At 27.9% G+C, this 14,886-nt stretch overlaps 1 protein-coding gene across 4 annotated transcripts; it reads left to right on the forward strand.

The window, feature by feature from the left end:
• The first annotated feature begins 3,578 nt into the window (after window positions 1-3,578).
• Window positions 3,579-10,128, forward strand: LOC119684226. 4 transcript variants are annotated; one of them, XM_038098227.1, is made up of 6 exons: window positions 3,579-3,703; window positions 8,649-9,153; window positions 9,213-9,323; window positions 9,379-9,501; window positions 9,558-9,668; window positions 9,728-10,128. In XM_038098227.1, exons 2-6 carry the CDS (start codon window positions 8,667-8,669, stop codon window positions 10,039-10,041), a joined length of 1,146 nt encoding a protein of 381 aa, XP_037954155.1. In that variant the 5' UTR covers window positions 3,579-3,703; window positions 8,649-8,666; the 3' UTR covers window positions 10,042-10,128. The 4 variants fall into 4 exon arrangements, with proteins under 4 accessions (XP_037954155.1, XP_037954154.1, XP_037954156.1 ...); XM_038098226.1 differs by lacking the exon at window positions 3,579-3,703 and adding an exon at window positions 4,274-4,411; XM_038098228.1 differs by lacking the exon at window positions 3,579-3,703 and adding an exon at window positions 7,649-7,713.
• Window positions 10,129-14,886: the final 4,758 nt, after the last annotated feature.

Genomic DNA, 14,886 nt, shown 5'->3' on the forward strand with positions numbered 1-14,886 from the left:
AAAAAACCAATCGCTATACTTATCAACGACATAAGTACAAACTTTGCTATTACTGTGAACGCAAAGTATCATGAAGAGATGGAAATAAAAGGAAAAACAAGTAATGATGTACACAACTAAACACATATGAACGACATAGACGACTTAAGCACAAAAATCCTAGGGATTTCATTAGGCAACAAGGATGGTGAAGGATGGTGCAATTAATCAACATTTGCTTTAACATAACCAATTTAATTTCATTTAGGACAAAATACTTATCAAATAATGTCATTATATCTATTATTTCATTACTCTATTTTAATATTATAAAATGAATGGATTTTATCAATTTATGAACAATGTAGGATCTTATACATACAAAGGAGATTTTAAATCACTTCTCTTTGATTTACTTGCATATTTTTTTGGATGGTATCTAAAACTTTCAAATTTAGGATATAATATGTAGCACCTCAATGCATTATCTTTATTATCTTATATTGTAAAACATTTTTTTAAAAATCATATATTTTAATTAACCACAGAAGTTTGTTTAAGTAGCTTCAATTAATTTCAATCCGATTGCATATAAAGAAAATTCCTCTTTGTATTGGGGTAACTTTTTTTTAATAATCGAAATTATTTTATTTATTTTCGAATTTTCAAATCATGGTTTAGCATTTTGTGTGGAGTTTGTATAATAAATGGCTTTTCCTGCTTCTTCTAAATGTCGTCAAGTTAATTGTGGCAGTATAAACGCGCTGTTAGGTATCGAAATTTTTTTTACTAACTTTATAAATATATAATATTTTTAGTTAATTTAATTTTGATTTCCATGATTTTAGTTGAATAATTGAAAAATAATAAATTTTTATTGTTTTCTTTTTATTTGAATAATTACTGTAAATACAATAATTAAAATTTGCAATTATTGTTGCGCAATCTTCATGAAAATGGAAATATAAAATTAAGTTAATGAATTCCCAAGAAAATAATAAATTTAAATATTAAGTTGAAAAGCACCAACAACAACAGGAAGGTTAAAATGAAAAAATGCAAAAAATTACACAAAATCCTGCACAGTTTTAAGTTGAACTGGATGGAATATTCAAAAGAGATGAAAAGTTTATTTTTGCAAATATTTGGAGCAAGTATGGCGCTCGAAAAGCATTTTATTGGACCCACTGAAAGTTGCGAAGGAACTGTAAATGGTGGCACATAAATTATGCATATTTAGCAGTAAAATTGAAAACTAATTAATTGCACTTGTAGTCTGAAGAGTTGCCAGCAAGGCACAGAGAAGAATACTCGAAATGCGGATACTCACTGTACTTCGGCTTGCATGGTTTGTTACACTGCCGCCAGTGTTGCTGGAGTATAAGTAAAATATTAAAACTTTTCTTAATTGCTAGCATCAAGTGTTTTTAAATTGCTTTGGGCCATAATTATGGTCAGAAAGCGGCTTGAACGAGTTGGCAACATTTATTTATTCCATTTTTAATTTTTTTGTTCTTTTTTTGAGTTGAATTGCAGAAAAAAAATGTCTTCTGGTCCACTATTGCCACTAGCGAATTAAAAGGAAATAAAAACAAGAAACTTTTTCTGCAGACTGTACTTTCAAGTTATTATGACACACTTATAGGTGTTGCTTGGATTAATTCCAAAGAACTTTTTTCTCAGCGATTTATTTGACTTTTATCGGAAAATATTTGTTCCCCATTCTTAAAATTAAAATGTTAAAAAAGTAAATAATTAAAAAGATTGTGAAAATACTGCTTAAAAATGATTAAATTTTAAATTAAATTAATATGTTTCTTTGTTTTGTTATATGCTCATGATCTATATCTATAAAAAAATATGTTGTTATGTCCTTATTAAGATATTTCATTAGATGCAAATCATTCTGATTAATTTTATTGAAATTAAATTGAAACTAATTAAAATTTTATGATTCTTGATTATTTGACAATATAATTGATTTATTAATATGCATACAAATAGTCTTACACATTTAAACATATATTTTCAATAAAGAATTTATTTACTCATATGTAATAAATTTTTTATGTGGTTAGAGGCATTTTAAGTAATTTAATTATTAAATATTAATTTATTCATTAAGAGTACTTCATTTCGAAATTATAACTTTTGTTAATATATTTTCTGTTGATATTAAAATTATAATTATTTTTAAAATAGTTCTGTGAATGAGTTTGAATTTTCGCTGATTTTCCTTGTATACACAAATCATTCGTTTTCTGTTGAACATGTATAATTACTATTGAATAATAGGCTATTCTTACTTAATTATTTATAATGGACATATATAAAAATCAATATATTCATTCACTCTTTGACTTCATATATTGAAGTCATTGAAATTGATTCAGAAATTTTTTAAAGAGGTTTTCGAACAGAAGTGAAAAAACAACAAAAATTTATTTTTTAAATTATTTAAATTAATTGAATTTTTGGTTGACCATACAGCTGTTTCGAGTATTGCCAAATACCCCTCATCAGTGGTCTTGGAAATAATTCTTGTATTTAATTATTCGTAAATAATTATTTTTTGAGACTGCAAGTACCAGGAATCGAACTCGGGTCCTGCCAAATATGAAGCTCAGAATCAGCGCACCTTAACCAACTGATCCAAAGCCGTACTTGACTTTTTATGTTCGCATATTTTTGCTGGAGTTTTGTTACTTTTGCTATGAAAGTTTTTATTAACAATTTTACTTGCTGTATTTATATATTAGAACTAAATCATAAACCAGCTGTAGAATAATTGAATTAATTAATTAATTATATTTTTTATTTTTAATTGTTAAATTTCAAAACTATTCTATTATAAATTTCAAAACTATTCTTATTTGTTGCATGATTTGTTCTTTCTTATGTATAGAACCTAATCTAGGAACGTAATGCTGAGAAAGTCATGCTAATGTTACTCCACTAGTCGCACGGGCGAGAACCAATATTTTTTATGGAATATGCTGAAACATTTTAATCACTCCCTGAATGTGATTACAAGGGTACGTTCTTTTTTAACAGTGAGTAATCTACCTTGCTGGTAAGTTTTGCAAAAAGCTCTTGCAAAATGTTACTAACACATTCATTTGAGATCAAACATCTTACACACCTAAATTAAGCGATCTTCCACTATGATGTCAAGAATTTTATTCACCATACTAACAATTTATACCTTACTTGGGTGTCCTGATCGTTCCGCATTATTGGTGCTAATGTGCCCACAGAATGTCTCCACAATGATGGTTAAAATTTCTTTATGTTTAAGAGATATTTTTTATTAAAAAGGATTAAAATTTCACCACAATTTGTGGGTATTAACTGATGTCAAAAGAATGTCACTACTCAGAACAATAAGTCAGACTGACTTTAAAATTTTGCCAGATTACATTAATATATTAAAAAATATTTAATACTGTTTTACTACTCTTATCATTGTATAATTAATATCTCTCGACTGTAAAGAAACAAAATAAATATTTCATCAAAAAATTATTGTATAAAGTATGCTTTGAGATAAATTTTTTGAAATAATTATATTTGATATATTGAAATCATTTGTTTTCAGAAGTACAATTTTTGTATAAGATTTTCTCAAGTGATAGTATATTGTCTTTGAGTATTGGAAACTGATATCAATAAGTATAATTTTTTGGTGTCAAAATATTAATCGTACATTGCTGAATTTAAAAAGGTATTTCAATTAATTATAAGTTAATAATTATATAATTTTAATTTAATTTTATACTCAGCTCTACGATAGTGAACCGTTGCTAAATATTTAAAAAGATTTTACATTATTGATATACTTAAAAAAGTTTCAAATCATTACTTTTGATATAGTAGATAAAATAAATTAATCGACCTTGATTAATGAATCTACTCTTGCTCCACGGCAGGAAGTTAATTGCTGGTTGAATCGTATTTAGGTATAATCTGTATTGCAAAACTGTTTAAACCGTGCGGTTAAGTTTATCACTACAACTTGATTAATTGAATTAGAATCAGAGCTCTTTCGCCATAAAACTATGGTATTCTTTAAACATTAGTTGCTAGTTGGTGCCTTTTTAAAATAAATTTAGAAGTAGGATTACTTTTTTATGCTCTTCAGAATAATCTTTCACCTATAAGTACGTTTTTTATTAATTAGAATAGGTGTGATAGTAAAAACTTAGTAGATAAAAATTATAATTTTTCATAAAGTAGGCTTTGATAGACAAATATATTTGATGTATTTAAAGATTTATTTTTTTTATTCGTACAATATTTGTTTCTTATATTCACTTAGAAAAGTGTGTATGTCAGATTATTATTGAAAGTCAAATAAATCGTGATTAATTGCAATTGAGGAAATCAACTTTGGACACTTATCTAGTATTTAAATATTTTGGAATCTAAAGAGGTTTGTATATACAGCATTTTATTTAAGAAGAAGTACATATTAAAAATAAGAGCAAAGTTACATATTAAATACAAATTAGTTGAACTCAAACACTGGTTTATAAAGGTAAATAAAAGAAGTGTTGGTTATTATTTTATACATCAGATAAACGAATAGGCATTACATAGAATAAAAGTTAAAATTGTTTACCTATATAACTTATACAGCTAATATAGCTTCTTTTTGTTATTTTTTATCAAACAAAATAAAATGGGTCGGTGGTAATAGATTTACAAACAATAAAGTGTTATACTTCACTTCCTTCAAGAAAAGTGCCAAAGCTATATACATTATCAGAAGAAACCCTTCAACCAATAAAAATGAAAAAGTTCGGACTTCATTACAAAGCGTAAATTTGAAGATTTTTGATTTATTTATACATCGCGTACAGACACCTATCACTTGCTACATATAATGACGTTTTGTACGAATGTTTTGTTGATAGATGGTTAAACAATGATATGGTAAATAAGTCGATGATATTAATTTAAAACTTTTTCAAACAGTTCTTGCAATTTTAATAACTCCCAAACAATGCTACCAACAAGAGAAAACATTTTATAGATATTTTTTAGATTTGATCACTAAAGTGTTAAAAAAAATTTCAAATTCACACTAAAGTGTGTATTATTCTATTGGTTTTAAGTGTTTTAAGTGATTTCGAACTTCAGAAAATTTTTAATAAAGTCGTATTATAGATTCGATCTTAAATCACAGGGATGGTTTAAGCTGGATCGAGACGTGTCAACAAACTGATTAAAAAATAAAAATTTCGAAAGTGTGAGATATGTTTTTCTTCCCGACCTTTTTATTACTCAAGCTGTAACTAAAAACGATAAAAAGTATTGTATTTGCTCGTTAAAATATTTTATAAAAACGATCTATTAAAGAACACACTTTTGTTGGTTAGTTTTTATGTATAAAAACTTTTATTTATTATTATTTATTTGTTATTATAATAGTCTTATTTGCATCTACAAATAAAATGCAACTGACATATACACATTCAAAAATAAAATCCTGTACTTAATTCTGGAAATTCTAATTTTTTCCTTCAGTTCTCTTTCCTATATTTAAGTAAGAACATTCCTACTACTTTTGCTTCCCCTTCCACACGACACGTCAGCACAAAGACTTAACTGTCATCTTTGCAAAAGTCAAAATTCAATGCTGTGCCTTCTAAGAGATTTCCATAAAGGAAAACATTTATGAAAACCTTGTCGTTTACAGTTGATAAAATGCATGTGCAAGTACATCTTCTCTTGATACTGAATTGTTGTTGTACGGTTGGTCTAAGTTGAAATGCGGTGCGGTGCAGTGCAACAGGAATTGCATTTGATCTTTTGCCTGCCACAGCTTTGAATTAATTTGTCGCAAAGTTTTCACTTGTGGTTCCTTATGATTTGTGTTTCATGCATATTTAGTCTCAGCATCCATACAGTAAAGTCAACATACACAAACTAATATATCTTAGTTAACAATTTCCAGCTAACATATATACGAGTATAGATATATATGTTTATCTGTTTTACTTCCCTTCCTTGGGTTTTGTTCTTCTTCCTTTTCTTAAGATTTTCCTGTTGTGTGGATATTGTGGAGTGCTCATATGTGCTCATATGTTCTCATATGTGCTTCAGTTGGTTGCATATGAAGGAGCTGTTTTAGCTTATCAAGCACATTGCGTTATGTGGCACCTCAAGTGTGTTGAAAGTTTTCCTGAACACTCCATTTCAAAACTTTAAATAATCTTGAGAATATTGTAAAATAATATGTATTTTGATTAGTATTAAAGTACTTGCAATTATAAATTTTGATTTTATAGAAAATTGTATTTAATGTTACGTTTCAAGGTTTTAGAATTTTAATAGTTTATATATATTTACAAAGTATTTGCACTACAACAATTTAAGCTTGAGGGCTAAATTATTTTCGTGCATCACTTATTTAGCCACAGTACTAAGGAAACGATTTAGATTTTAATTTAGCGGCAGTAATCCAGGCCCTTAGAAATTAACACTGCAAAGCACACCTGACATTTTCGCCTGAGTGTACTTTTGCCCGTGTAACTTAATGACTTGAACGTGTATGCACTGCAAGACATGGTGCGGTGCACCAACTGTAAACTGTGATTAAATTTGGCAAATAGTGGCAGAAAGTATGGGAAAATGTTTTGGTTATGCGTTTGAAGGTAGATTGTACTCATGTCAAAATTACTACAACGGAAACTAATTGTAAATTTCAAGTTTCAACCTAAGAAAATTTGACTTTGCATGAACATAGAATCAGGAAAGTTTAAGAAAATGTTTTTGTTATGTTTCCTCAAAAGAAAAAATATGACGTGATTATTTTAAAAGTTTAAAATATTTTTATATATACTATAATCATAAAAATATTTGGAATAATTGTGTAAGAAGAAGTGTGATTATGAAAGCATTTAGTATATTAAATCATGAAGTGGACGAGAGGGAAGAAGTTGGTAAATAATACCTCAAAACGTATTTTCACTAATTTTGTCGACAAATGAGTGTTTTGTTAGGCGAAAAATTGATTTTAAAATATTGACAGGAAAGTAATATAAATTAATTTAAATTGAACCAATGAATCATATATTTCTTTACAACTAGTTCATTGAAGACTAATTCAGATTTAATTACTATCTATATTGTGAATTTGTTTATACAGTAGTATTAAGTTGATCAGTACAAACTGATCAACGGTACAATTAAAGCACCGTCTTTATAAGAATATGACAGTCTTCAAACAGAATAACTGGATAGTTGGTGCCCTTTCAAGATAAATTTCCAAAATGGGACAGTCTTTTCATGCTCTTCATATTAATTTAGCACTTTAAATTATGGGTTTTGATAATTAGTTGTGAATTTGTTTATACAGTAGTATTAAGTTGATCAGTACAAACTGATTAATTAGAGTACAATCAAAGCACCGCCTTTATAAGAATATGACAGTCTTCAAACAGAATAACTGGATAGTTGGTGCCTTTTCAAGATAAATTTCCAAAATGGGACAGTCTTTTCATGCTCTTCATATTAATTTAGCACTTAAAATTACGGGTTTTGATAATTAGTTGTGACAGTAGAGATTTAGTAAATAAAAAATTACGATTTTGTGTAAAGTAAGCTTTGACATACAAATATTTTTGATGTGTTCAAAATATAAATATATTTTTTAATCCGTGTAATATTTGTTTCTAATTTTTACTTAGAAAAAAGTGTGTTAGATTATTGTGCAAAGTCAAATAAATGGTAAATAATTTTAATTGTGGAAACTTATTTGGACCGATCTTATATTTGTATATTTTGGTATCTAAAAAGGTTTGGTATACATAACAATTTATTTATAAAGAATTTATTGAGCATAAGAACATAATTTTGTAATAGTCCAATTATATATATTTTCCTTTAAAATATTACTAAAATATATCACTTGAGTACCTTAATTGATATATTGCCTTATATATTGCTGAAACTTAAGTAGCTTGTATATTGTAATTAATCTTGAGTTATTTATTATATGAATGTACGATTTTAGTCTATATTAACTGCTATATCGTGGCTTATAATACGTAAACTCTGAGATAAGTGTAAAAAAATGTATCTATTATACAAAATGTTAGTATGTTATATATATAACATACTATAAAAGATTTCAAACTATTGCTTTTAAAAGTAGTAGTAGAATCAACCTATCTTTATTCAATGAATCCCATTCTGTGCTACGGTATGAAGTTCATTATAGTCGCAAATAATTTCACTTGAGGAAATCAATTTCGACACTTATCTGATATTTGTATATTACAGAATCTAAATAGGTTTGCTACATTCTTTTACAAAATTTATCTTTTCAAGGAAAAGTCTTCGAGTTGTACTGGGAAGGAATAGAGATTTTGTTTGATAGCTTCCTCTTCCTCCTATACACTACATTTTCTTCTATGGGACTTTTTTTAATGTTTCGAATTGCAAATATTCGTTTATTAGTAATTGGCAGAAATCACCAATGAATGTTTGTCCAACATTCTAAATATGTAAAAATTTTATCGGTTTTAACTATGTTTTTCGTGCAAAATATAGGTACCGACATCCATAAGACGGGAAGGCATGTACCATGTACCTTTTTTACAGTTATACAGCAAATCTATATCAATAAATCTAATCTGTAATTTTATAATTATTTTGTTTAGTGAACTATTTTTTAAATTATGGCGGATAAAATAATCAAAGACATGTTTGGCAAGTTAAACAAAACAGATGAAAAATATTTGATAAATTTTTTAACTAAGGAAAATATGACGTATGAGGATTATTTACAAGGCAAATCAAATAAAGAGGCTATGGTTGAATGTGAAGGTTTAAATAATCAAAGCATGATTGATTTGGGAAAGAACGTGCCAGAGTATCAAAAACTGCTTGAAATTAATTCGCATAATAATATAGGCAAGATTATTAAAAACTTGAATGCTGATCTGCAATGTTATGAAGTCCAAGAAAAACCTTCTCAGTGTGATGTGGTAGCATCAAGTAGCCTTCAAACTGAATTATTGAATGAAACAACTATATGTCCAAATCTTACCGGTGCATGTGATAACATCAATCCACGTCAGCTTATTGAAGCCAAGTTAAAGCGAACATTACGACGTAATTCCAGCAGATGTCCAATATGTTTAAAGAAAGTTAGAAAAAAAATTTGTGTGTTTTCAATATGGTTTGCTTTAAAAAAATGTTTAACAATTTTTTTTCATAAGCAGATCTCAAGACAGCTTCAAAAACCTATTTGGGTTTTGGTTCCAAATGCTTAGACAAAAAACTAGAGAAGGAAGGTACGCATGTTGGTGTTTGCAAGGAATACGCTGAATATAGTAACTATTATATAATATGCGAATGTGCTTTAAATTGTATTTATTATTACTATAGTCCAAGGCAAGAATGTCGTTACGGTAGAAGATTGTGATCCTTGCACAAGTGCGAAATGCTCTGGTAAGAAACTAGAGAAGAAGGATACGCATGTCGATATTTGCAAAGAATATGCTGAAAACAGTAAGTTTTACATTATTGTAATTGTAATAAATGTACTTTAAATTTGTAATATATAGACCAAGGTAAAAATGATGTTACGTTGGAAAATTGTGATCCTTGTATAAGTGTGAAGTCAAATATTACAAATGGAAACCCACAGGTTGCATTAAAACGCCAAAATAAAGGAGGTAAGTTCAAATTTGTGTAATTTCTTTAATCACTGAGGTAGAATATTGGTTACCTATAGGTAAAGGTATATGCGGCAAATATGATCGTTGCTACCGCTGCGGAAAGATATTGGGCAAAAGCAATTTTAAAAATCTACGTAGTAAAATTTCGAAGCGTGGAGTTGATTCCTTCATTAGGAATGCCGCTAGGGCAGGAGGATATAAGTACAGATTTGGGGAAGGTTCTTTGGATTGCATTACAGAAAACTTTCCCAATGCTAAGGATTGCAAGAAATTAAAAGATCAATGTAAAGTTATAAATAAGGTACAACGGTCGAAGAGAAAGGTTATATTTAGGGCTATTAAACCGAAGCTTCGAAAAAGGAGATTTTAGGTTGTTTATCCAAAATGTACTAATGTCCTAATTGTACGAAATGCCAAAATTTTCTGTTTTTCAGTTTTGGACTAAAAAATTAATTAAAACTTAATAAAATCAAAATTGTTTACATATATGAAATAAAAATTATATTTGTACATTATTATTTATTTCGAATAAAAACATGCATGTACACAAAATGCTTTAATTTTATTATATTATTAAGATGGTATAGAGACGTCACGTTCAGTATAAATTATTATAGAAATACGAGTACATGAGAAACGGTTTCCAGAAACTTCTCCAGTCTGGACAACATAGATAAATACAGAAACTAATATAATACGGAGAAACTATACATATTTTTAACATTTCTTATAATTAAGTTTTAAATAGATACATATTGTAATTACTTACTAATGCAATTAATATTGCTTTTAATGCAATATTAATATTGCTTATTGTAGTAAAAAAATTAATTATTATATCCCATTAACTTAACTTAAAGCTTCACTGTATATGCTGTAAGCAGTACATATACTCGTATACGAACAAGTCTTCCCTTACAAGGCATTTGCTTAGATAAGGTTTTGTTTTTTCAGCGATTCTTAGGGAGGGATTTTGATATATTAACTGATACAAGGTAAGCATAAAGTATTAGTATTAAGATTATAAGCGAATTTATTACTTCTACAGATACTAGATTTAATAAAGAAAATATATCGATTTATGAAGAGCCAATGTTATATTTACTGATACCGATAGAGGCATGCATTGACAATTATCCGATTATGCGGGTTATGATGAAAAAGTATAATATTTTAGGGACATTTTGATGAAAAGTAGAAAGTGCAGATCAGGTTATGATGGACATGGACAGTATGATGATGGACAGTAGCACAAAAGATATATTAAGGATCGACTGGCTCTAAAATGTAACTATGTTCTTAGTACATATGTATCTACCATATATTGATGGCAAGAGAAGTAATTGAATTAAATGAAAATACAAAATTTTCGGAATATGTTTTTTACTCTATAACACGAGTTTTTCTAATTTGACAGAATTCTATTTACGATAATTAACATTTTATGAGTTTGAAGAACTCAAAAAAGTGAAGAACTGTATATAAAATATATTTATATTCATATGGTTCAAAATTTTATTAACGAGTTGTTTTTTAAGTACGAGTCATAGCAGAAAAAGTAGTCTCAATAACAAATATTGATTGGTAGGCCTTTAACTTAAACACTCTATCGGACGTATAATGTTGCCCTACGTCAGTTTTCTTTGACTTTCACTTTCAACACCTTTTTTCGCAGGAGTATTGACATTCATCCTGATAACATGATTAAGTCAGCTACTTATACATCGTATATACTGATGAACTACATGCTTTATTTTGTAATTACAACAATTACAATATAACTTCGAACTGGGGTTATGGTATGTATCTAGTTTATATAGTAATATAATAGTTACTTTCGTATAGAATTAATATCAGATTAATATTTTGTTTCTATTTTTAGGATATAATAGTATTTATAGAAGTCTTGAGTATTATTAAAACATTTTAATTAAATGGTTTTCCTTATTTACAATTTAACTAGTAAATATTAATTTACTAGTTAAATTTTCTCCATTTTTACTCACTTTCTTCATGGTCGTATACCCTCAATTAATGTATTTTTTCATACTTTTAAATTCTTTATGTTAATATTAAATTGTTCTCTTAAATTATTTTAAACTCATATAAAAATTTTTTCTTGGATTTTTCAGAACCTTGCGAATATGTCGGAAGTAATTTTTCTTCGTTGAAATAATGCAGTAAAAGTTTTGCGAGTAGAATCCTTAAAATATACAATACATGTGAAATTTTTTTGCTTTTATTGCTCAAACGAATGTGCAATAAGAAGAAAGAATACTTACACATATACACAATACCTCTTTCAGGGATATGTGCAGGAATTCGTAAAAGTTCAGAGACATATTGCCTAAGTTGTCAGCACAAAATACTTGAACGCTAGCGCCACGCACTCGTATATGTTTTTATGCAAAAAAGCGCATAACAGTGCATCGCAATGACAGCTCTACCACCGGATTACGTTCTGGTACTCATAACTATGCTGTCTGCGTGTTGGTTCGAGCAGCACCAAAACTGCAAGCGTCATTATTATGCAAGTGTCTTTCCTTCTCGAGTTATGTGTTTATTTTTATTATTGTCAATGGTTTTTTTCACAATTCGACGTGTATTTTTGTTTAACTAAAAAAAACACACAATTTTGTTACTTTTTTCTTGCATGGTAAATATTCATTGAAAAACTTGTACAATAATAAAAAGTTCACTTCTTACAAGTAAAGAAATTAAAAGGAGTTTTAAAAGCCAACTAAAAACACTTTAGAACACTTTATTGTAGTACTTTAGTTGCTGCTCTTGGAAAGTGCTTTACTACGAGTGAAACAATCTTTTTAATAGTAAATTTTTATTTGCAAATGTATTGTACTTAATTTTTTATTTATTTGCCAATTTTGAAACATCTTAAATTAAATAGTTTGTGAATAACATACCATCATTTCTCTACAGAATATCTCTGTTAGCTATAGTCTCAAGATCATTGCTTTAGCTACTCTAAATAAAATTTTTCTTTTTTAAAGTGTCCAATGCAATCTACACTCACAAATCTAAATTAAGAACATCCAGAATTAGTACGTGATTTGTCGTATATTGATTGCTCACAATGGTCACAATAGCTGTCAACAAACAAACGAGGACTCACTATACTTGTATTTAAATAAGATTTATCATACAAACAGTCTTAAATAAAATGTGAGAAAGAAGGTTTATTGGCGTGTAAGAGCTTATTATGTTCTACAAATGAGAAAAATACATTCTGCTCTTGGAAATTATAGATATGATATTAATAAAATGTGATGAAGGCTTAGCGATTTAAGGAAATCACTTATAGCTGTACATTGCAGTGTGACAAAATCTGCCAATAGCTATATAAAATTGAAGAAGAAGTTCGACTAGATGCTTATTGGTATAAGCAATTATACATATATATTCGACAGATATTTTTGAATTAAGTAGTGGTTTCAGATAAAGCTGAGCTTCGAAGATTGTCATTGATTAAAAGCATAAAGAGTTCTTCTCATTAATTATAATTTTTCTGAATGTGCAATATCTATTATGCTCCAATAATTAGAGTATCTAGGGTACTTTATATATAGATTATAAAGTTATGCATTATAAGGTATAATAAAAATTATACTACTTTCATTGGGTCAGTTGATATTAAAATTCGGAAACCAGAGGAGTAGGAAGAGACTTGCATATTAATCATTATTTTTCTGGTGTTGCAATATCTGTTATACTTATTTATGGCGTTTTTCCTTTCTTTTGGGTATTTTTCATTTAGTAATATTTCATGTATTCTGGAAATATGCGGTTTATCATAGAATATACTATTTAGCAACAAAAAAAGTAACTATTTATTCAAAAACAACACTTTTTCTAAGTTCTGATATTACTACAAGTTATTATAGCTTGTCTTCATTTTTTGATATTACGTTTAGATATTATTACAAATCGGTAAGTATATGTCTAACATATATAACAGTTTATAATGTAATAAAATATATTATAAGATATTATAAATCACAACCATTTGTTGCCAGATTATGTCATATACTCGCAAAACTTTGGTTAAGAAACGCAATAACTAATCTGTTTCCATTGATGTAGCATAACCACATTAGTATTTACTAATGAGATTATATAAACTCATTCTAAGAAAGCCACCTTATGAAACTCGTCGGCAGACTTTTGAACCGAAACCGCATGGAAACAGAAGAAGAGAATGATCAAAAGTTATATAGTGCTTTAATATCAAGCCTTTATTAATTAATATTATATTATTTATAATAGTGAACCCTAAAAATATTAAGTTAAGCAATATTAAGTTAAACAATATTAAGTTAAGCTGAAAATTAAATTAAGCTTCTATTAGCATAATTTATTTCAATTTAAAAATAAACGAGTATTTTATCTACTATCGAAGATACATATACATCAAGTTTCTATAATTTAGAGATTCGGTTTGATTGATTGGTTGTGGTTATACAGAAATTTCAAGGAAAAAAAGATGATTTTTAAAGAAATCAATTAAGATTTTGAAGTGCACTTTCCTTGTCAGATACAAGTCAAATTGTGCTACAAATGTAACTCCTGTTGAAGATTCTTTTTTGATGCTAATGCATTAATAAAAACAATAACTGAAGAATATAAAATGGGAATAACAAAAATAACAACAACATATTTTAACAGTGTTGGCAACTCTATGGAAAGAACGGAAATGGCAAAACAATGGCAAAGGTCAATTATGTATCGTAAAAATTGTGCTTCGTCGTTATTTGGCATTTCCTATGAGAGTTGTATGTCTGTCTGTGCGTGCAATGGTTTAAATTTTTTTGTAATAAAAACAATATTGTTAGAGTAGAAATAAAAATAAATTAGAAAAGCAAATACTCGTAGAAGTCAAGTCAAAATACAAATAAAAGAGCAAAATAGTAGTAGAAAAATCATTCCTTTTTTTCCTACCAAATAATATGCGGTCATTATTCATTTGTGGGTGGAAACACCAGTGAGTTCCATTCGGAGTGAGCTTGTTTTATATCTGACCAGTGTGACAACTTTGGGAATTTTATCTTTTTATTCTAAATTAGTTTTGTGTGTTTTGTTGAAGTGCAGCCTTGGTATGACTTGCGAAATTTGCAATGTAACAGTGACATTATTAATATATCCGAGTAGAAGTTCTCGTTATATTCTGGAATAATACGAATTCATTTATATTATCAAGCAT

This window comes from Teleopsis dalmanni, chromosome 2 (assembly GCF_002237135.1).
Source record: "Teleopsis dalmanni isolate 2A chromosome 2, ASM223713v2, whole genome shotgun sequence".
NCBI classification, from domain to species: domain Eukaryota; kingdom Metazoa; phylum Arthropoda; class Insecta; order Diptera; family Diopsidae; genus Teleopsis; species Teleopsis dalmanni.

Coding starts and splice junctions, on each gene's coding strand:
- LOC119684226 (XM_038098227.1), top strand. CDS start 8,667: ATGGCGGATAAAATAATCAAAGACATGTTTGGCAAGTTAAACAAAACA. Junction 9,324..9,378: donor CAAGGAATACGCTGAATATA/GTAACTATTATA, acceptor TTATTACTATAG/TCCAAGGCAAGAATGTCGTT. Junction 9,669..9,727: donor AAAACGCCAAAATAAAGGAG/GTAAGTTCAAAT, acceptor GGTTACCTATAG/GTAAAGGTATATGCGGCAAA.